The sequence below is a fragment of the Erythrolamprus reginae genome, chromosome 1, assembly GCF_031021105.1.
Source record: "Erythrolamprus reginae isolate rEryReg1 chromosome 1, rEryReg1.hap1, whole genome shotgun sequence".
In the NCBI taxonomy this organism is placed as follows: Eukaryota; Metazoa; Chordata; class Lepidosauria; order Squamata; family Dipsadidae; genus Erythrolamprus; species Erythrolamprus reginae.
Window position 1 is genome coordinate 342,537,374 of NC_091950.1, and position 22,663 is coordinate 342,560,036.

Here is a 22,663-nt window from a genome sequence, read left to right on the forward strand (position 1 = left end):
GGCCGATTGCAATCTGCCAGATTGAATCTCACCAGGCTCAAGGTTGACTCAGCCTTCCAATCTTCCAAGTTGGTAAAATGTGGATCCAGATTATTGGGGGCAATATGCTGATTCTGTAAACTGCTTAGAGAAGGCTGTAAAAGCACTATGAAGCATATATAAGTCTAAGTGCTATTTGTACTGCTATTAATGCCAGGTTTTTGAGAAGTACGTGTGTATCCCTGCTCAATTAGGTGTGAAAAACCAAGCAAATGTGGACTACATGATGCTAACCTGGTTTGACAAGGCCAAGGCCTTTTTAATATTTTACTTCCTATACTCTTATCCAGATGTATGGTAGCTCTGGTTTGTATCAGGCGGGGATTGTAACTTTGCTCTGCTACCAGTGCGGATGCGTGCACAGGTCCAGGTGACCGTCACATGTGCGCAGGCACGTCGGAGTGAGATATGGCTTCTGCACATGCACAGGAAGCAAATCTTGTTAGAAGACCTGCGGGCGTGTGAGATTTCAGTGATTTTTTTGCTTCTATATGTGTGGAAGCAAAAAATCACCGAAATCCCGCGTGTCCTCTTCCAAGATTTTGCTTCCTGTGCATGCGCAGTTCCATTTTTGCTCCCGGAACACCATCTCCTCATCCAGATAGGAACCCAATACTGGTTTGTATTTTACAAAGAAGGTATGATGGTGATTTTGCATGTGTGTCTGTTTTAGAGGCAATCACCTTGCAGGTGACTTGAGTGAAAAATTGAGGCTGCTGTTGGTGTATTGCCCATGTTATTGCCTGGCAAGCTTGTCCAGGCCCTTAACTTTCATAATTGAATTGATAGTTGGCCTTCATCCTCTCAGTGTTGGGACTCCATGCCCTGTAGATACAATCTGTATGATTTGGGATTTCATGAATTCATGTCAGGGAACCTAAAGAATGATGTATGTAAACAATGATAGACTAGAACTGGCATTTTATCTTGCAGGAGTAAAAATGTATCTGAAAAAAGACATTAAAAACAGTCCTTTGTCTTAGTCAGCCATTTTTTAAACCCAAGTAAAGCTTACCTCTGGGGGATGGGATGGAGTGGAGACTGGTTTGTATGGTTTTGTGCCAGCCACTTACCACAACCATAAATAGGAAATATAGTCAGTAATCTTGGATATGCAAATTTGAGATTTGATAAGGTAATTATGGTGATGAAGGTATTAAACATACATACAATTGCATGATTTCTGCATCTGCAGATTCTTGTACACACTTGCTCACAATTGCTAACTTTCAGAGGGAAGGAACAGCAGATATCTTGCAAGCTTTTAAGGCTCTTTTTAGAACATCAATCTCAATACACAGCTCATAATTTATATAAGGTACTTTATTAAATAATTCAATTAATGACCTGTACATGAGAATTTTTGGTTTTGCAGGATTTATGTATCAGACAATGATTCATGTTTTTAGTACAGAACACAGCAATCAATTGTCAATCTCCAGATGAATTTAATTCCTGTCTTCAAACTGTGCTTTATTTTTTAACAGATACGCCGCTAAAAATTCAATAGGGTTTATAGGCCTGAAAAGAAAAATAGATAAACAAGAGCTATAAAATAGTTATTTTGACTTCAATTAACTTATGTTAATATGAAAATTAAAACATAATTCAAATCCATAATTGTAGATACTGAATATTAAATCTATAGAACATGTTGTTTACTTAAAAAGAAAAAAATACTCTGAGTGTTATTCCAGATTGCCAAGCATTTTATTATACAACCAGCCACTAAAGTATATGGAATAATTCATGACTAAGTTACAGGCCCTGTTGATTTATTAATTGAGTCAGAACTTCAATTTCATGTATAATTTGTCGTTTTGTTCTTACCTGATCATGAGAGTCAAAACATGTCAATGCAGTCATCTCATCAAATCACAAATTCCTTGAGGTTCCCAGGCCTAGCAGATGGCTTCAGGGTTTTAACATCAGTTTTCTCAAGAATATCATTGATACAAACAAATCAAGAGAGCGATTTGGATAATTTTATATATAACTTACCTTTCCTTTGCAAGGACTGCAAGGCCTTGTAATAATATAGGGACAACTGTCTGATCCAGATATGCCCGTGTAGGTAACGACTGAAGGTCCACTTTCTGCTTTGATGTTTTTTCTGCACTTGTTTTCTCATTTTCCACTATCCGCTTAAAATTAGAAACATATGCTTTGTGAAGATTTCTATCCCACCTCTAATTGCAATTCAAATTTCTTAATTAAATTACAGTTTCCCGATATTCCTTTTGTAGTAGTTAGAATGAGTAGGACCAAAAATGTGGAAGATTAATCTATAGCATTTTTGAGGTTTTTAAGGAAAGAATTTAGTGCCCTAATTTACAAGTACAGTACATAAATCTCTCTTGATGATCCAATTAAAAATTCTGAAGCGCACTCAAGTACATCCCCGTCTAGAATCTATCCAAAGATATATGCTTTTTATTGTAGTCTACACAAGCAAAATAATATTCTTCTGAATTGTACAGAACTTCAAACAACAAAGCTGAAAATACTCATTGAATAGATTTATAGGGCTGACTGAAGTCTTATTGTACCAAAGTATACATATGAATATGCATATGTATTCCAGAGACTTGGGTGGCCAGTCCAGAATCTCATAGCTGTATGACTCTTTAGAACCCCTTGAATTGTAACATCTGAAACTCATTACTGCAATTTTCCAGTATCAAGTAGAATTTAAAATAGGCTTAGCATAAATTCAAAAATGTCATAAATGCCCCATAGGTACCCCCAAGCGATTGGGGGGGGGGGGGAGAAATCAGATTTTCATCTCTAACAATATACTAAGCATCTCTCCATCTAATTTGCATCATCACAAAGCAACCAACCAAAGCTTTTTGCAAGGCAATTATAAAAGCAACTTTCATCAAGTTCTTTAAAAAAAAAACAACCCTAATATACACCTCTCTAATTTTCAGTAGAGTATCATAATCTCAGAATCAATATTCAATAAAATGTTCTAATACATAATATATGAGGCTCCATGCAGCAACTCCATTCAGTTCTGTATCTGAAATTATACACCCAGAGCAGTGTATCATTAACTTGGAAATAATGAAATCTTGATTACCTCTACATTTTCCGTAAGGCCATATTCTGCATGTGGATTTTCTGGAACCTGTAAAGCAATATACAACCATAAAATATCAAGCAGAGAAATATTATTGCTATTATTAATATCGCTATGCTGAATATGACTGATTAGTAATTTGATAAACAACGATAGGTAAGAACTACATAAGATTATTAAGAAATTCCATTGATGACTTGGAAGCAATGAGAGAAATGGAATGCTTCTCCCTTTTTAACAACTAAAGGGCCCATCATGTAGTGTAGCAAGTGTCATAGCTATAAAAGTATATATACATGTGGGTGCCTTTCTTTTTCTTTCTTTTTGTTTGGGTTTGTTTTTGTTTTTCCTTTTTTTTGGTGATTGTTGTACCTTTTTTTCTGTTTCTTTAATGTGTTTTTTGTACATGTTTTTTAAGATTCTCAATTTTGTTTTAGAAAAACAAGAATATTTGCCTTTTTTAAAAAAACCAAAAATGTTAAGTATTATTACTATTATGGTTGCTGGTTTAAGCCTTACCTGTGGCTGTCCCTCGATAATCTGTTCAGTATCCATGATGCACAGAAGTTAAAATAATCTGAGAGAACTTTTAAAAAATGAGAATTGATTATACAGGTTAATACATTGAGACATACAAGGCTAACATCCTGAACCTCAAAAGATATTTTGAGACTGGCCTCAAAGATATTTGCGGCTCTCCCAGATTCCAAGTACTTTTTATATTAAGCCAGTAAAACAAAACTCCTTAAGCATGGGAAATGTAAAAGTGATTTCAAGGCTTCGATGGGGGTTATCAGTATTACCTGGGGGCCACAGACTGAGGAGGAACTGATCCCGAATTAGAAAGCCCATTTTTATTAATTCAAAACGAAGTCCGATTCATTTCAAATAAGTAAAGATTGGGATGGCAGCTTATGCTCGGCGTCCTAACAAAAAAGCCCCCCCCCTTTTTTTTACAGTTAAAAATGAAGCATGGAGGAATTAAAGTGTTTCCAGCATATGCCCTGCCCGTAAGGCTCTAAAGTGCCTGTATTCCTCTTAACTGTACTTACTGTTCGTCAACTCGATTCGGTTCGAAGATATAACCGGCAAGAAACGGCCCGTCGCGGAGCAACAAGGAAAACAACCGTCGCTACAAGTCGTAAAAAGATATTGGGTGTCGTGCAATGTTGTGCCATGGACTAGGGAGGGATGTCGCGCTTCACGGGCCTATTTGTGCGCCTGCGTAATAATGAAATGTCTCCTCCCCCAGGCGCTGCGCCGAGGGGGTGGAGACTGTTGGGGGGGGAGGGGGACACCTCTCCCCTTGGTTTGAGCTGTGTAAAATGTGGGCGCGTCCTCGAAATTAAAATGGTGCTTAGTCACAGAATCGATCGGGGTTAAGGAATCCTAATTTTCAGACGTTTGCTATAAATCTGTCAATTTACAGAGATGGTGAAAAATATAGCAGTTTCTATAATAGCTGGGAGTAGCACAGTAGTAAATGATAACTATACAAAATAGGAGATTTGAATTATCTGCACTAAACAGACTGAACACTTTTTTTAAAATCTCAGCCCTGCCTAGAATTTTAGGTTTCATTATCAATCTTAGTGGGAGAGATATTAACATTTTAAACATGGCATCCATGCCTTTTTTTAAATCAAAATTTTTAGCTAAAGCCATTTATAGTATTTTTTTAAATCTGCAAATATAGCCTATGAACTAGCTTATTCATAAACAGAGAGCATATTCCTTTAACACCCTTGCAAGTTTAAAGGAAAATATAAAGGTAACTTGGAAAGGAAATAATGTAATATATAAATTTGCCATTAGTGGAATGATAACCGATAATGTTTGTTATTGTTCTATTCTCACATGATGTCATCAATGTACTTTTATTGTTCTATCGCTTGCTTTCATATGCTTTGCATATACTTAATGTATGGTTTCTGTGCCCTATAAAAACACTTTAAACTCCGCCTCTCAATAAACACTCTGCTTTCAAAAGCCATTTTGCAAAGTTAGTAAGCAAAGTCTAAGCAAACTCGAAGTCTGACTTTCTAGGCCACATCTGGAATACTAGATGTGTTAACATAAAAGTGAAAGAAAGCTAATGTAGCTCATAAGGATAAGTCTAAATAAGAGTTATACTGTACTTACTACATTTACAAACGCTCTTATTTAAAATAATGATACAGCGCGCACACTAACACTAAAACCCCAATCCTTCATTTTTCAATATTAAACCCAAAGCAACTGTGTTACTATTTATTGGCGTGTGCAAATCAGGCCAGGGAGTTCGGTGCAACGTATATTTTACATGCCTTAGTTTTACAGCTTGCTGATTTTGAAAGCATAAAAGGGGCTTTATAAAACAACCACATTTGTAGGATCATCTGACAAGACAGCACCAGGGGAAAAATTCCGACTCCCATTAGGCAAACGTTCTTTTAACATTTTCCCAGACTGCACCGCTCTCACACAAAGGGCGAACTCTCTAACGTGCCAAAAGTTCCGATATTCCTCCGAGAAGGAGAAGCATCGCGCTCCGGAGTCCATCGCCCTACCACTAAACAATAGATCTCCGACAGGCGCTTACGTAGTTTCTTATTCAGGAAGGCTCGCTACGTAGATTTTCCTCGTCCGCGCGTGTGTGAAAGAGCGGGTTGAGCAAAAAAGGGGGCGTAGCCTCCGCTATGGCAGCCCCTCGCAGGTGGTTGTTGTCAGTTTCTGGCGGCGGGTTATGGCTACGGTGGTGATGAATGAATTCTCCGGGAGGGAGAGGGAAGAAAAAGGGCTTAAGCGCCTCCAGCTCCTCGACTCGGGCCGCCGAAACCTCCCCTATATCCCCGGCCGCTCCGGCTCCCGCACCACACCGCCAACAGGCGGCGGTGGCCTCTCCTCACAAGCGGAACCTCTACTATTTCTCGTATCCGCTTTTCGCCGTCTTCGCGCTGCTTCGTTTTCTCGCCTTCCAGCTCGGGCTGCTCTTCGCCTGGCTGTGCGAGCGCTTTTCCCGCGGCGGGGCGTTGATGGCCGCTCCCAAGGACATCAGCCGGGCAGGCGACGCGCCCGAGTCGGTGCGAGCCTGCCACAAGCGTGCCTTCGAGTGCATCTCCGCGGCTCTGCGCCTCGACGAAGACGAGGCGGGTAAGCTTAAGTCGGGGCGGGTGGAAAACAGAAAGAGAAACGGGCAGGGCCGGTGACGGACAAACGAATTGGCCTTGAGGGGAGACTGCGAGGTTCGCGAAGATTTCGGCTCGCTTTCAGGCTCGGTTTTCCCCTCAGGCCCGCGACGAAGCGACAGCCGGCGTTACCGCTGCATTAGGGCCGAACACCTGCTTGTCGCCCAACATGGCTGTGCCTTTCCTTAAGAGCTGCTTCTTCCCTCGCAGCTGCTCAGCCCCCTTCGCCTTCGCTTTCTTCAAGGTACTCGCGCCTTGAAGAAAGCAAAGGCGAAGGGAGCTGAGGAGAATGAGGCTCGGCGTTGGCTGGAGCTGACTGGCGTCGGGATTTTGAACGCCAGCAGCGATGAACGTCGCTTTGAACGTCGATTAACGGCCTTAAAGGCTGCGTGTGGGAGGCAAAGTAGAAATGCTCTTCTATTACAGGTGTATAAACGGGATTGCAAGGGTTGAATTGCGCAGGCCGAGAAGAAGACCCACGTTAAACAACCACAGCAGCAGTAAAAAAGGGTTCCTCTGCGGGAAAGATGTTGATAGGAAGAGCTTGTGGGTGGAGCCCGTGTGAGGGGAGGCTTTGTTGTGAGTCTGAAAGAGACTTTGTGCTACAGCATTGGGTTAAGTCTCTTTGTTCTCTAGGTTCAGGTTGCTGTCTTATTGATGCATTCCTCCCAGTCTCTACTGTAGTGACTCTACACCTTACATGTTTATTGCCCATAGTCCTGCTGGATTCGGGGGGCATATAAATGTCACCAAATTTAAAAAACAAATTTTATTTGTTTGTTTGTCATGTATAGGAAGCTAGTAGTTTGTATAAACATAACATAATTAAAAAGTAGCGATAAAAAAGGACAGTAGGACAGGGGTCTGTAGGCACAAAGGTGCACTTATGCACGCCCCTTACAGACCTCTTAGAAAAGGGGAGAGGTCAACAGTAGATAATTTAACGTTGAAGATTTTGGGGTTAGGGGAGGAAACAACAGAGTCAGGTAGTGAGTTCCAGGCATTGATCACTCTGTTGCTGAAGTCATATTTTCTAAAGTCAGGTTTGGAGCGGTTTACATTTGGTTTGTATCTATTGCGTGCTCTTGTGTTGTTGTTGAAGGTGAAATAGTCAGTAACAGCATTCCTCCCAGTCTTTTCTGTAGTGACTCTACAGCTTACATGTTTATTGCCCAGAGTCCTGCTGGAGTGGGGTGGCATATAAATGTCACCAAATGTTAAAAAAATTATCTATCTATCTATCTATCTATCTATCTATCTATCTATCTATCTATCTATCTATCTATCTATCTATCTGTCAAATATGTATAAGATAGTAGTAATTTGTATAAACATAACAAGTAAAAAGTAGCGATAAAAGAGGACTGTAGGACAAGGAAAGGTAGGCCTGATGGTGCGCTTATGTACGCCCCTTACAGACCTCTTAGAAACGGGGAGAGGTTCACTGTAGACAGTCTAAGGTTAAAGTTTTGGGGGCTTGGGGAAGACACCACAGAGTCAGGTAGTGCATTCCAGGCATTGATCACTCTATTGCTGAAGTCATTTTCTAGCAGTTGAGTTTGAACCGGTTTAAATTTATTTTGAATCTATTGGGTGCTCGTGTAGTGCTGTGGTTGAAGGTGAAGTAGTCATTAATAGGAAGGACATTTTGGTAGATGATTTTATGAACTACGTTTAGATCAGATAGGAGGCAACGCAATTGTAAACTGTCTAATTCAACTCTGGTGGAATAAGGTATTTTGTTGCGAGCGGAGGAGTGGAGGACTCTTCTTGTGAAATATTTCTGGACTCTTTTAATTGTATTAATGTCTGATATGCAATGCGGGTTCCAGTTTATGTTTATGTTCATGTTTATGTTTAAGTTTATGGTGTTATATTATTTTTCTGGCTAGGAGGTGGTTTTTTTAAATGATATAGTTGTCTTTCAGTTGATTTTGAACTCCTGTTGACTGCCTGGATAAATCTCTGCAGTTTTCTTGGCAAGCAGTTTTGGATGTGATTTGCCATTTTCCTCCTTACCTAGGGCTGACGGGGAAGCTGGCCCAAGGTCACCCAGCTAGTTCCATACCTAAAATGGGACTACAATTCCCTAGTTAATAGCCAGATTGCTACACCAAACTATCATTATATGGCTATCATTATGGAAGAGAAAAATAATTTCTGTAGAAGGATGAGTTCTGGAGACAAATGATCCAAAATGGCATTTTCCTTATACAGTTGGGTTATTGAACAGCAGTGACTTAAGCAAGAGTATGTTAATATTAGGCATGTGGATGGTGCAAGTTTTTTCTTGTCAGTTGCAAACTGTCAATAATTTATAGCAGCTTGCTGACAGTAAAGTTTTGAGTCTGAGCTAAACCCATTGTTAGAAGTGCTTAAATATCTATACGTTGCAGATGTGTAGATTTTGTGAGAAACGTTGCTAGAAATCTTTCCTATTGAAATAGTTATAGTTATCAGTTATAGTTAAAATGATGGAGACTCTACTCAAAAAGAGGATAAATCAGCACCTAAAAATCAACAACTTATTGGACCCAAATCAGCATGGCTTTACTGAAGGCAAATCATGTCAGAATAATCTCATTGATTTCTTTGACTATGTCACAAAGGTGTTGGATGAAGGTGGTGCGGTGGATATTGCTTATCTGGACTTCAGCAAAGCCTTTGATACGGTTCCACATAAAGAGCTGATAGATAAATTAGTGAAGATTGGACTTAATCCCTGGATAGTTCAGTGGATTTGCAGCTGGCTGAAGCGTAGACATCAGAGAGTTATTGTTAATGGCGAGTATTCTGAGCAGAAACAGGTTACAAGCGGTGTGCCACAAGGGTCTGTTCTGGGTCCTATTCTTTGTAATATGTTTGTGAGTGACATAGGGGAAGGTTTGGTAGGGAAGGTTTGCCTATTTGCCGATGACTCTAAAGTGTGCAATAGGGTTGATATTCCTGGAGGCGTCAGTAATATGGTAAATGATTTAGCTTTACTAGATAAATGGTCAAAGCAATGGAAACTGCAGTTTAATGTTTCCAAATGTCAAATAATGCACTTGGGGAAAAGGAATCCTCAATCTGAGTATTGTATTGGCAGTTCTGTGTTAGCAAAAACTTCAGAAGAGAAGGATGTAGGGGTAGTGATTTCTGACAGTCTCAAAATGGGTGAGCAGTGTGGTCGGGCAGTAGGAAAAGCAAGTAGGATGCTTGGCTGCATAGCTAGAGGTATAACAAGCAGGAAGAGGGAGATTGTGATCCCCTTATATAGAGCGCTGGTGAGACCACATTTGGAATGCTGTGTTCAGTTCTGGAGAACTCACCTACAAAAAGATATTGACAAAATTGAACGGGTCCAAAGACGGGCTACAATAATGGTGGAAGGTCTTAAGCATAAAACATATCAGGAAAGATTTAATGAACTCAATCTGTATAGTCTGGAGGACAGAAGGAAAAGGGGGGGCATGATCGAAACATTTAAATATGTCAAAGGGTTAAATAAGGTTCAGGAGGGAAGTGTTTTTTAATAAAGTGAACACAAGAACAAGGGGACATAATCTGAAGTTAGTTGGGGGAAAGATGAAAAGCAACATGAGAAAATATTATTTTACTGAAAGAGTAGTAGATCTTTGGAACAAACTTCCAGCAGACGTGGTTGGTAAATCCACATTAACTGAATTTAAACATGCCTGGGATAAACATATATCCATCCTAAGATAAAATACAGAAAATAGTATAAGGGCAGACTAGATGGATCATGAGGTCTTTTTCTGCCGTCAATCTTCTATGTTTCTATGTTTCTATGAAACTACCTTGAACTAAAGTTAAGAAAAAGACTTCTATTTCTGAGAACTCTACACGTATTCCTCATATGTTTTAGGACAAGGTGCTATAATGTGGTTTCTGAACAATGACAAAAAATCCCTCTGAGTTTTACTTAATATGTTTCTTGTAATATACAAGCTAACAGAAGTAAGAAAAATATATAAACTTGTGGATAGCAAAAAGTGATATATAAATTAAGATTAAAAATACATTCATACCTTGTCTTACGAACCTAATTGGTTCCAGGGGGAGGTTCGTAAGACGAAAGGTTCGTAAGATGAAACATTGTTTCCCATAGGAAACAATGTAAAGTCAATTAATCCGTGCAACCAAAAAAACCCCCGCAAAAAAACATTGTTCGGCGACTGCAGGGAAGCCGCGCGGCTATTTTAAAAGGTGACAGCCGGGCTGGGGGGCTTCTCAGCAACCTCCTGAACCCGGAAGTTCGGCAAAAGTTCGGGGTTCGGGAGGTTGCTGGGAAGCCCCCCAGCCAGGCTGTGACCTTTTAAAACAGCCGCGCCGCTTCCCAGCTGTCTCCGAACGCCGAACGCGGAAGTTTGGGTTTGGCGTTCGGCTTCGGGAAGCTGCTGGGAAGCCGCGCGGCTATTTTAAAAGGTGACAGCTGGGCTGGGGGGCTTCCCAGCACCCCCCCGAACCCCGAATCCGGAAGTTCGGCAAAAGTTTGGGGTTCGGGGGGGTGCTGGGAAGCCCCCCAGCCCAGCTGTGACCTTTAAAAACAGCCGCGCGGCTTCCCAGCTGTCTCCCGAAGCCGAACGCCAAATCCGAACTTCTGTGTTCGGCGTTCGGAGACAGCTGGGAAGCTGCGCGGCTGTTTTAAAAGGTGACAGCCGGGCTGGGGGGCTTCCCAGCAACCTCCCGATCCGAACCCGGGGTTCAGAAAAATTTTGCCTCTTCTTACAAACTTTTTTTGAGTTACGAACCGGCGTTCGGGAGGCTGCTGGGAAGCCCCGCCGCCCGGCTGTCACCTTTTAAAACAGCCGCGCGGCTTCCCACCAGTCTCCGAACGCCGGTTCGTAACTCGAAAAAAGTTCGTAAGAAGAGGCAAAATTTTTCTGAACCCCGGGTTCGTATCACGAGTTGTTTGTAAGACGAGGGGTTCGTATCTTGAGGTACCACTGTACTGCCTAATGCATATACATCCCACTATTGAAATGACAGTTTATCCATATTCTCCTATGTTCAGTGACAAATCTAATGAGAATGATCTGTCATCTATCTGGTGGTTGCAATATATTTATTACGATTGATAGTAGTACTAATGAAATAAAATAGCCTCTGAGGTCAGAGAGAAAATATGCAAACATTCTATGGAGAGAGACTTTATAACTACAAATAGAAAACTAAGAAATTGTGACCTGTGTTTTGAATAAATTATCTTCCGTCATAACTTGTTAATAATTCCTTCATAGCTCAGCTTAGGTTTTTTTTTTGCAAAATCACTAATTTGATTATTGTACAACAATGCTTGTGGTTGGCTATTGTAATTTCTTAGGTTTTTAAAAATAGAACACTTGGGGTCAAGTTGAGTTGCTCCCTTTTTCCTCCACCACTGAGTAGCCAATACTGACAAATAGGGAGAGAGGGAAATTCAGAAAGTATAATTATTTACTTTATTCAATTCTACCCACACCTCGTTTTTCTGGAAGATTATTATAGTACAGTAGTCTGAACCGCTGTTATAGCCTAGCATGTTTTACATACCAGTTGAAAGTATTGTGAATTAATGTAACAATGGTGTCGTGTGAGGAGAAATATAAAAAAAGATCTTGCTTCATAAAAAAATAGGAGAGGTTTATTTATTTATTACCGTACATTAATATTCACCTATATTCTCAGAACTTAAGAGACTAATGCAGGGGTGTCAAACTGGCGGTCCATAGGCCGGATGCATCATGCACAGCCACACCTACCGCAGCCATAGTTCCCTCTAAGCTGAGCAGTGAGCAATCGCTCACTTAAAAATCATCATCAACTCAGAGTTTTCCAAACCTGCCCAGAAGCCGAGAGGGGAAGAGTGAGAGGGAAGGAGAGAGAGAGGAAGAGAGAGAAACAGATAGAAAAAAGAGAGGAAGGAAAAGAGAAAGAAAAAGAATGGGAGTAAGGAAGAGAGAAAGAAAATCAAAATCTAGTTTGAAACTAGCTCAACTATTTAAGTGGCATTTTGATATTGATAGAGTTGCCCTATTATGAGCTCAATGTACAGTATTTTATTTTGAAATTCTCTGAGGCAAAACAGGGTGGGTTTTTTATTTGTTTGTTTGTTTGTTCATTTGTTCATTCATTTATTCATTTATTTATTTATTATTTCTGTGCCGCCCAGTCCCGAAGGGACTGCCGCTCAGACACTATACCTTTCCGCCCACCCCCCCAAAAAATTAGAGGAAACACTGACCGCAGCCCTGCAAAGACAAAAAATGTGATACAGTGATCTCTCGATTAGCGCGGGGGTTACGTTCCAAGACCTCCTGCGCTAATCGATTTCCGCGTTATAGTGGTGCGGAAGTAAAAAACACCATCTACGCATGCGCGCCATTTTTTTCATGGCCGCACATGCGCAGATGGTGGAGTTTGCGTGTGGGCGGCGGGGAAGACCAAGGGAAGGTTCCTTCAGCCGCCCAACAGCTGATCTGCTCCGCAGCGCGGAAGCAGCGAGGAGCCGAAGATGGGGTAAAGGCAAAGGGGAAACCCCATCTTCGGCTCCTCGCTGCTGCCGCGCTGCGGAGCGGATCAGGTGTTGGGCGGCTGAAGGAACCTTCCCTTGGTCTTCCCGCCGCCCAGACAAAGGGGAAACCCCAAGATCGCTTGCCACTTGCCGCTTGCCGTATTGCAGCTTGGAGCCTTGCTTCGCCTCCTTCGCTGCAATACGGCAAGCGGCAAGCGATCTTGGGGTTTCCCCTTTGCCTGGGCGGCGCTGGGGCCATGCGGAGCCGCTCATCTAGGGGGGCGTGGACCGGCAAGGTGCCCTCCGCTCTCTCTCTTTCTCTCCCTGTTACCGGTGTGGTATAAGAGAGAGAAAGAAAGAGAAAGGAGGGCGACTTGCCAGTCCACGCCCCCCTGGATGAGCGGCCCCGCATGGCCCCAGCGCCGGACTCCGCCGTTGCCTCCGCCCTTGTTCGGCTCTGCAGCTGAGAGGCCACGTCCACCCCCTCCTCGGTGTCCCCGGCACCCAGCGTCCCCACGCCGCCTCCACCTCCCGGTAATGCGCCCGACCTCTGCCTCTCTCTTTCTCTCTCATATACCACGCCGGCAACAGGGAGAGAAAGAGAGAGAGAACTAGCGCGGACTTATTTTTTAATTAATATTTTTTGAAAAACCGCGTTGCAGCGTTTCGCGCTAATCGAGACCGTGCTAATCGAGGGATCACGGTACATTGCATGATGTCACATGACGCGATTGAATTTGACACCTATGATCTAATGGCATAATACTTACATAAAAATATCCTTTAACCTTCCGACTAAAAAAATGTTGATTTTATCTACTGTAAGTGTTTTTTTTTGAATACCTATTGCATTAGTATACTATATGTGAACATGCTTGATCATAAACAAATAAAAAATGAAATTAAAAATTAATTTTCATTTATTTATTTTGCTCAGATACCCCCCCCCTGGCTATTTGCCATTATGTTCGCTTTATATATAGATTAGGTTGCAAGTTCCAAATTACATCCTTGTTTTTATACAATAGAATTATTGCATAAAATTATCATGCACTTACTTTTCTGTGTACTTCATGTCATTTTTCAAAAGTGCATATTGTAAAGTCATTTTGGATTACTGTTCCATGAAGTAAGCTAATATGTGCCATTGCACATATCATATCATCACATATCACATCACATATGATTACATATCACATCATCCATGCAATCAATAAATCAATATATCACTACTGTGATATATTGATTGCATAGATGAGCATTGACTACAGATTTGAACAGCGTCTCTTTCAGGGTCCCATCATACACATACAGATGCAGCCTGTGATTGTTATGCAAATGGAATATGAAGAAGAAAATGATAACCAAACAACTAGTCATATGCAAGAAATCCATTTTAAAAACAAGGATGTAATTTGGAACTTGAAGCCTACCTAGTCTATATATAAAGCGAACATAATTGCAAACAGCCTGTTACCTTTTTCTGAAAAAAATAAATAAATAAAAATTAAGTACATGATACCCAGACAACTAGTTTTATGCAAGAAATCTTTTGTATAAAAACAAGGATGTAATTTGGAACTTGCAGCCTAATCTATATATAAAACGAACATAATGGCAAATAGCCCGGGGGGGGGGGGCTTTTCTGAGCAAAATAAATAAATGAAAATTAATTTTTTATTTCATTTTTTATTTGTTTATGATCAAGCATGTTTACATATAGTTTGCTAATGCAATAGGTATTCAAAAAAACACGGTAGCTGAAATCAACCTTTTTCCTAGTCTGGGTCAAATAAACCCGGGAACAGTACAAGTCATTACGCCCAGCAAAAATTAAACAAACAAACAATAAAACAATAGAACCCCTCAACAATAAAACAATAGAACCCCTCAAATGAGGCAAAGTCATGTAATTTCAAGTTTCAGATATGCAGGGAATTTTTTTTACAGGGTCTCAAATTTCATTTCAGGTCAAATAGACCCGAACAGAACACGAAGGTTAAGGTCAACTCATGTTTTTAGTGACTTCATGGATTTAACAGTTTGAATAAATTATAGTATCACCAACACTGTAGACACTGTACCTGGAACCAAAGTAAAAAAAAACCTGCATCAATTAATATTTTGCCCCAGATGTTTCGTTTTCAACTTTTCATCTTTGCTGGATTGAAATGACTTTATTTTTAAGTTTGTACTTTATTTAAAATATTTTAACTTTGCACTTTATTTAGAATATTTTAACGTTCTCAGTTGATCATTCACTGTCCACGAGACAAATATGAGGCCCACCCATGCATTGAACTAGCCAATAGATTGTGTATTCTCTAATTCCAATGAGATGTAACTTGATGACTAATGGTATTGGATGATAATAAAAGGGAAGGCCAGGCCTTGTCCTGGAGGAGTATCTTCCCAGATGATGCGATTCTTGCCTCCTGTCTCATTGAATGATGACATTCACCATTATCTGAGCTTTCTGGAGTGTATAGCTGGACTTCAGACCCATGCCTATACAGTAATACCTTGTCTTACGAACTTAATTGGTTCCCGGAGGAGGTTTGTAAGGCGAAAAGTTCGTAAGACGAAACGTAAAATGAATTAATGCGTGCAAGAAAAAAACCACCGCCGCCTGGCTGTCACCTTTTGAAACAGCTGGGCACTTCTCAGCGTCCTCCCAATGCCAAACCTGAACTTTTGCCGAACTTCTGGGTTCGGCGTTCGGGAGGCCGCTGAGAAGCCCCACCGCCGGCTGTCGCCTTTTGAAACAGCCGAGGGCTTCTCGGCGTTCTCCTGAATGCCGAACCTGGAAGTTCGGCAAAAGTTCGGGGTCAGCGTTCGGGTTCAGGAGGACGCTGAGAAGCCCCGCCGCCCGGCTGTCAGCTTTTCAAAAGAGCCGCAGAGTTGTTGGGCCGGTCAGGAGGCTCAAACGGAGGTGGGGAATCCCAATAGGGAATTCCATGGGTGGAGCTTTGACATCATGAAGACGTCCTTCCTGGCCGGCCAAAACGTGGACTCCAGGAAGGACGTCTTCGTGACGTCAAAGCTTCGCCCATGGAATTTCCTATTGGGATTCCCCAACTCCCGACCGGCCCGACAGCTCCGCGGCTCTTGAAAAGCTGACAGCCAGGCGGCGGGGCCTCTCAGCGTCCTCCTGAACCTGAACGCCGACCCCAAACATTTGCCGGGAGAACGCCAAGAAGCCCCCCGGCTGTTTCAAAAGGCGACAGCCGGGCGGCGCGGCTTCTCGGCAGCGTCCCGAACGCCGAACCCAGAAGTTCGGCAAAAGTTCGGGTTTGGCGTTCGGGTTCGGGAGGACGCTGAGAACCCCCCCGGCTGTTTCAAAAGGCGACAGCCGGGCAGTGGGGCTTCTCAGCGGCCACCTGAACCTGAACTTTTGCTGAACTTCTGGGTTCGGCATTTGGGCGGCGGGTTCGTAAGATGGAAAAAGTTCAGAAGAAGAGGCAAAAAATTTCCGAACCCCGGGTTCATATCTCGGATTGTTCGTATGGCGAGGGGTTCGTATCATGAGGTACCACTGTGGTTACGTCAGACAATTAGCCTAGTGAATTGTTTGTAAAATTAGTATTTACCTGTTATTGGCAAACTACAGGACGATCAAATATTTAAATATTGTTGTTTTTCTGCAATTTAAGAAAATTACTTAAGTTTCTCAATGTTCGTCTAAGACTGCTTGAAATACTTTTGTTTTTATTTACCTTCAAATTTTGTTTATTGTGGTAGAGATACTTTGATATCTCATACTTATAATTTGTATATTGTCTGATGTTCTTTCACAATAAAATAATAGAACTCACTTTTTTCAGCAGGACAAAAGGAACAAGCTGTTGAATGGTATAGAAAGGGAATTGAAGAACTCGAGAAAGGAATAGCTATATTAGTTATTGGTCAAGGTAAGTTCATTTTTAATGTTATATGAATGAGAAAAGCTGTCAACGTGGTTTGAAAATTCTGAATAGACAGTTTGGAAGAAAAAAAATCTTGAAATCTGTAAAATGTGTAGGATTTCTGCCACCAAAATGATGTACAGTGATCCCCCGATTATCGCGAGGGTTCCGTTCCAAGACCCCTCGCAATAATCGATAATTCGGGATGTAGTGGTGCGGAAGTAAAAACACCATCTGCGCATGCGCGCCCCTTTTTCCATGGCCGCACATGCGCAGATGGTGGAGTTTGCGTGTGGGCGGCGGGGAAGACCGGGGAAGGTTCCTTCGGCCGCCCAACAGCTGATCTGCTCCGCAGCGCGGCAGCAGTGAGGAGCCGAAGATGGGGTTTCCCCGTTGCCCAGCAACGGGGAAACCCCATCTTCGGCTCCTCGCTGCTGCCGCGCTGTGGAGCAGATCAGCTGTTGGGCGGCCGAAGGAACCTTCCCCGGTCTTCCCGCCGCCCAGGCAAAGGGGAAACCCCAAGATCGCTTGCCGCTTGCCCGTCACCCGCTCGCCCGGCCGCTCGCTTGCCGCTTGCCCGTTCGCCCGCCCGCTCGCTTGCCGCTTGCCCGTTCGCCTGCTCGCTTGCCCGTTCGCCCGCCCGCCTGCTCGCTTGCCGCTTGTCCGTTCGCCCCGCCCGCCTGCTCGCTTGCCGCTTGCCCGCCCGCCTGCTCGCTTGCCGCTTGCCCGTTCGCCCGCCCGCCTGCTCGCTTGCCGCTTGCCCGTTTGCCCGCCCGCCTGCTCGCTTGCCGCTTGCCGGTTCGCCCGCCCGCCTGCTCACTTGCTGCTTACCCGTTCGCCCGCCCGCCTGCTCGCATGCCGCTTGCCCGTTCGCCTGCTCGCTTGCCGCTTGCCCGTCACCCGCTCGCCCGGCTGCTCGCTTGCCGCTCGAGAGCAAGAGGGGGAGAGATAGAGAAAGAGAGAGAAGGAAAGAAAGAGATGAGAGAGGGAGGAAGAGAGTGTGAGAGAGGAAGAAGCAAGATAGAGAAAGAGAGAGAGAAAGAAAGATGAGAAAGAAAGGGAGTGACGTCATCGGGTGGAAAAATCGTGATATAGCAATTTGCAATGATCGGGATCGCGAAACTCGGGGGATCACTGTATTACCATTTTATAATACGTAAGCATTCTAATGATCTGAATTACATTCAAATAAATCATCCCTTTTAATAAAATGTCATGCTAGTCCCTTAGTACAGTTTAGAAACAAAAAATATGTTTTATATCATGTTAAGTGTTAGAGGAGAGGCACCTAGGTAAATGGTCGGGGCAGTATAGTTCACGTTGAACTCTATACAGAAACATTGACTTCTAGTCCTCACTTTTCTTATGTCACACCAAGGCAGGACCTTCAACAAATTTGTATAAATATGAAGATTTAAAGTTGATGAAAAGCAAAGATAGACCTGCACTTCAGTGCAAAATTATTATGTAATTTTTTTTCCAGTGTGGAAATAAACTTTCTCTTTTCAGTGATTACATAGCAAACTGTTATTAAAGTAGCTGTTCACTGAGAGGCTAATTTTGGCAGTCTTTATTACTTCCTTGATAATAGTCCTCTGTACAATAAATTTGAATTATTCTAAATTCTGGATGTGTTAAATTATTATTAATACATCTCTATTGAGATGTCAGTCTTAATTAGAATTAGGCTTAATTCAGATTTTCATGTCAATCCTTATTTAATTCAAGATTGAGGAACTTTTGACCACCCATACGTTACACTATAACTTCCTTTAATCCTTACTAGAATAACCAATGCTTAAAAATGATTACAATTGTAGTCCAGCATCATTTGAAGAAACATGACTTTCCCATCACTGATTTAATTAGTACTTTCGGTGTTTAGAAATTCCATTAAGAAGTTGTTGTATTCCAGCAATCTTGGTTGCTTATAATTAAGCAAGGATCAGAGATCGTTATGATCTCATGTTATGCCAGCTTGTGACTTCATGCCACCTTCCAACAGGCAAAGTTATTTGAGGAAGATGGCAGGAAATTTTATATCCCATATTGCTTGTGGGTGGATAAGGGGTACAACCAGATGGGGTGGATAGGTAGATGCTATTTTACAAGTGCAGCTGGGTAGGTGGATGCTTCAGAGTGTTAGAGAGTATGCAAGTAGCTCTTGTGTGAATACAAGGATGCTGTACCTGGGTACAAGTGCAACTGGATTGGCAGATGCACACTACAGAGTGTGGGTAGGGGGGTGTTGCATGCTATGCATTATGAGTTTCCTAGCCAAGCTCCTCAGGAGAAAAATGAATAGAAGCACATGCAACCTCCCTGCCAGCTTCTCCATTGACTTTGCTTGTGAGAAGCCAGCAAGGAAGGTTACAAATAATGATCAAGTGACTACCAGACGTTGCAACCGTTTTAAGTAACATCTGGTTGCCAAGCTCCTGAATCGTGTCTATGGGTGTGCGGGACAGATGGAATTTCAATGATTGGATTTAAGTACCACTTGTTTAGCACTGTTCTAACTTCAAATGGTTGCTGAACAAGTAATCATTAACTGAAGACTACTGTAATGTTTGGCAGAGCCAACTACCATTAGACTTCCTGGTTATTGCCATAATATGTATCATAAAAATTCAAAATTCATTTAGCAAAACTGGATTCCTATCATTCTTATAAATTTGAAAACAAGAAACTTGTTCCAAACTAAAATTGCAGAATTGATAACTGAATTGGTTAATATCATATCATCGGTTTTCAGTCAGGCCTATAGTATTAAGACAGCATTGGTACACAAGTGGATTATTTGTTTTGTAGTGGTTCTCATTTTGCAATGACAAGTACTAGGCAGTGTTTACAGGGTGAAGAGAGCCAGCCATAGTCTCATGTAATATGAGGTGCCTCAGGATTTTGTGCTGTCTCCTATTTAACACCTATATAAAGCCATTGCAAGAGTTCATCTGCCAGCAGCAGCTTTGGTATTACCAGCATGCTGATGTTACTCAATTGCATATCTTTTCCCATTGTATTTATTAAACTTGTATGTCAGGGGGCTTACATACATTTAATTAAAATGCACTGTAAATCATTAAAACAATAAAAATCATAAATATAAAATCCAATTAAAATAAAACTAATAAAGCTGAAGAGGGAGGGAGCAAAGTGCTTACAGGAAGGAGATTTGGTGGGGGGAGGCTATCTACTCCATTAGCCACTTCCATTAGCCAATGCTGGACACATTATGCTCTTCAGATGCTGGCTCAATGCCTGGAGGCTCTGAGGGCCTGACTCAATCCTAGCAAAATGGAGTGCTTGTGGATTTTTGACCCCTTAAAATCAGGAGAGTTGACATCTCAGATTCTGGAACACTCACACTCACCCAGACAGGTGCGGTGCCCAATTTGAAGATCATCTTCAACTTTTGGCTCCTGCTAAAAGAACAGATAGCAAATATGGCCAGTGCGGCCCTTACACAAATTCATCTTGTGCATCATATATTGATTTCAGAGTCCTTCTAGGAAGGAAATGGGTGGTTTTAAAATGTGATAAATAAAAGCAAAAAGTGTCTGGACCAGGAGGCCTTGCTCATAGTCACTTCTGCCCTAGTTATCTCCCATTTGGATTTCTGCAATTCAATCTAAATGAGGCTGTCTTTGAGGACCATCTGGAAGCTGCAACTGTTTCAGAATGCAAAGGCACTGCAGTTTGGTGTGTCCTACAGTTTTTCTGATTAATACTGCTGCTGCATGAGCTGCACTAGGTCCTAGTTGCTTTCTGGTTGCAATTCAAAGCGCTGAAAGAAAGCCAGGTTCCTTATGGGACCAGCTCTCCCACGGATATCTCCTTGTTCTAAAACAGGATGGGGGCACTCCAGATGGACTCCCTTAAAAATTGCCACATGATGGGATCTTGGAGAAGGTATGCCTTCTTGGTGGGCAACCCAGCCTAGCCTCTCTCTTGAGATCTAAGGGATATCTAACTTTTTAGCCATTTGGAGAGCTGTGAAGATTTGGCTCTTCTCCCAAGCTTTGAGCTAGGATGAGGATTGAGCTAGGAGGCTGTTTATTCTGGTACCTGAGAAGAAGAGTACTTTGTTTTTTGATTTTGGGGGATTGTTGTGAGTCACCTAGAATCATTGCAGTATATGAGATAGTCAACTGTATATGTTCAGTAAATAATTTATTATTTGGATTTCTATGCCTCCCTTCTCTGTAGACTCAGTATATTTAATGCATAAATATCAGCGCTTCATCCACTGCAGTGGCTGTTGTATTGTTTCTAGATCCAATTGAAGTTTTTGAGGCTTGATCCTTAAACCTCTGAAAAATTTGGGAAAAGAATTTTCTCACTCATATTGCTTTTAACTGATCAATCATTGTTCTGTGTTACTCCCAGGCAGAGTTGTAGAAGCACTTCCCAATCAGTTATGTCTGTTTCCTATACTTTGCTGCCTAGCAAAACCTTCCTTTTTTTAATACCAGAATTTCTACAGTTTGTGTTCAGTTTTACTTTTTATTACTTGTATATACTGCAATAGTGTATGTTACATTTTATGGTTATTCTGCATAGCTGATTGATTGCACTGCATTCTACTAAAATAGAATAGAATAGAATTCTTTATTGGCCAAGTGTGATTGAACACACAAGGAATTTGCCTTTGGTGCATATGCTCTCAGTGTACATAAAAGAAAATGTACATTTGTGAAGAATCATGAGGTACAACACTTAATGATTGTTGTAGTATTCCTTGTGTAGATCAAAGGTCATATGGATGGGCATGCCCAGATATGCCAGAAACCGCACATGGGATACTTATTAGTTCACATCATGCTATTAGTATAAGTTAGCATGTGTTTTGCTCAGGCTTTGCAGTTATGGACTTCTGGATAGGCCTGGAAGGTTCAGGGAAAGTTCATGTTCTCAGGAACAGACAGTATTATATGAGATCATAGTTCCCTCTAAGCTGAGCAGTGAGCAATTGCTCACTTAAAAATCATCATCAACTCAGAGTTTTCCAAACCTGCCCAGAAGCCGAGAGGGAAAGAGTGAGAGGGAAGGAGAGAGAGAGGAAGAGAGAGAAACAGATAGAAAAAAGAGAGGAAGGAAAAGAGAAAGAAAAAGAATGGGAGTAAGGAAGAGAGAAAGAAAATCAAAATCTAGTTTGAAACTAGCTCAACTATTTAAGTGGCATTTTGATATTGATAGAGTTTCCCTATTATGAGCTCACTGTTATAGACACACAGTACAGTATTTTATTTTGAAATTCTCTGAGGCAGAACAGGGTGGGTTTTTTATTTGTTTATTTGTTTGTTTGTTTGTTTGTTTATTTATTATTTCTGTGCCGCCCAGTCCCGAAGGGACTGCCGCTCAGACACTATACGTTTCCGCTCACCACCACCCCCCCCCCCCCAAAAAAAATGAGAGGGAACACTGTATGAGATCATGAGAAAGGATGGGAGTATTGGCTGGCACCATTAAACACATTCTTTTACCTAGCTTCTCACAAATTTCCTGTAAACGTCTATCACTATACCTGCAGCGTTATCTATGATGTTGGCATGGTCATGAATTACAGCATCATGTAAAACTGCATGTTTATTAGCTGCAATAGGTCATAGAGAACAGATTATTATAAAATGATGCTGTGTGAAATAAGTTAGTATAAGTTTAGGCTTAGTTAGGATAAGTTGCTTCATTTAGTTCCTTTGGCTTCTTTTTGGTTCTGGATTTTTCACCAATAAAGTTTGGAATTTTTATTCCTGCAATGCTCTTTGTCTGTTTCTGAATCTACTGCAATTCAACAGATTGTCATAGGAGTCAAATAAGCAATTAGCAAAAAATCAATATTAATAAAAATCTTAAGGATACAAGCAACAAGTTATAGTCAATGGGCAGCCTCGCAGTTTGGTGGCGGTGGTGGGAGGGGGGGGGCTGACAAAGCTGCTGGAGCTGCCTCAGCAATTGCCTCCGTCTCTGC

At 41.8% G+C, this 22,663-nt stretch overlaps 2 protein-coding genes across 7 annotated transcripts in view; one reads left to right on the forward strand and one right to left on the reverse strand.

The window, feature by feature from the left end:
* Window positions 1-1,344: 1,344 nt before the first annotated feature.
* On the reverse strand, window positions 1,345-5,795 carry DPY30 (dpy-30 histone methyltransferase complex regulatory subunit). 3 transcript variants are annotated; one of them, XM_070734089.1, is made up of 5 exons: window positions 5,706-5,795; window positions 3,644-3,710; window positions 3,125-3,172; window positions 2,041-2,183; window positions 1,345-1,560 (listed from the first exon to the last, which is right to left on the reverse strand). In XM_070734089.1, the coding sequence occupies exons 2-5, from the start codon at window positions 3,677-3,679 to the stop codon at window positions 1,488-1,490; spliced, it is 300 nt and encodes a 99-aa protein (XP_070590190.1). In that variant the 5' UTR covers window positions 3,680-3,710; window positions 5,706-5,795; the 3' UTR covers window positions 1,345-1,487. The 3 variants fall into 3 exon arrangements, with proteins under 3 accessions (XP_070590190.1, XP_070590188.1, XP_070590191.1); XM_070734087.1 differs by lacking the exon at window positions 5,706-5,795 and adding an exon at window positions 4,177-5,684; XM_070734090.1 differs by lacking the exon at window positions 5,706-5,795 and adding an exon at window positions 3,928-3,996.
* The window catches only part of SPAST (spastin), a 59,849-nt gene continuing 42,771 nt past the window's right edge, over window positions 5,586-22,663 (forward strand). Inside the window, exons 1-2 of one of the 4 annotated variants that reach the window (XM_070734084.1) lie at window positions 5,586-6,256; window positions 16,612-16,698. In XM_070734084.1, the coding sequence (XP_070590185.1) occupies window positions 5,869-6,256; window positions 16,612-16,698 (475 nt within the window). In that variant the 5' untranslated portion in view covers window positions 5,586-5,868. The remainder of the gene's footprint in view (window positions 6,257-16,611; window positions 16,699-22,663) is intronic. The other 3 variants (XM_070734085.1, XM_070734086.1, XM_070734083.1) reach the window with 3 other exon arrangements.

What these genes read in the sequence shown, in the direction of transcription:
- DPY30 (XM_070734089.1), bottom strand. Translation starts at nt 3,679, where the DNA reads ATGGATACTGAACAGATTATCGAGGGACAGCCACAG. An exon ending in GCCTTACGGAAAATGTAGAG is followed by an intron (nt 2,184 to 3,124) that starts GTAATCAAGATT and finishes TCTAATTTTAAG; the next exon opens with CGGATAGTGGAAAATGAGAA. An exon ending in GCAGTCCTTGCAAAGGAAAG is followed by an intron (nt 1,561 to 2,040) that starts GTAAGTTATATA and finishes TTTTCTTTTCAG; the next exon opens with GCCTATAAACCCTATTGAAT.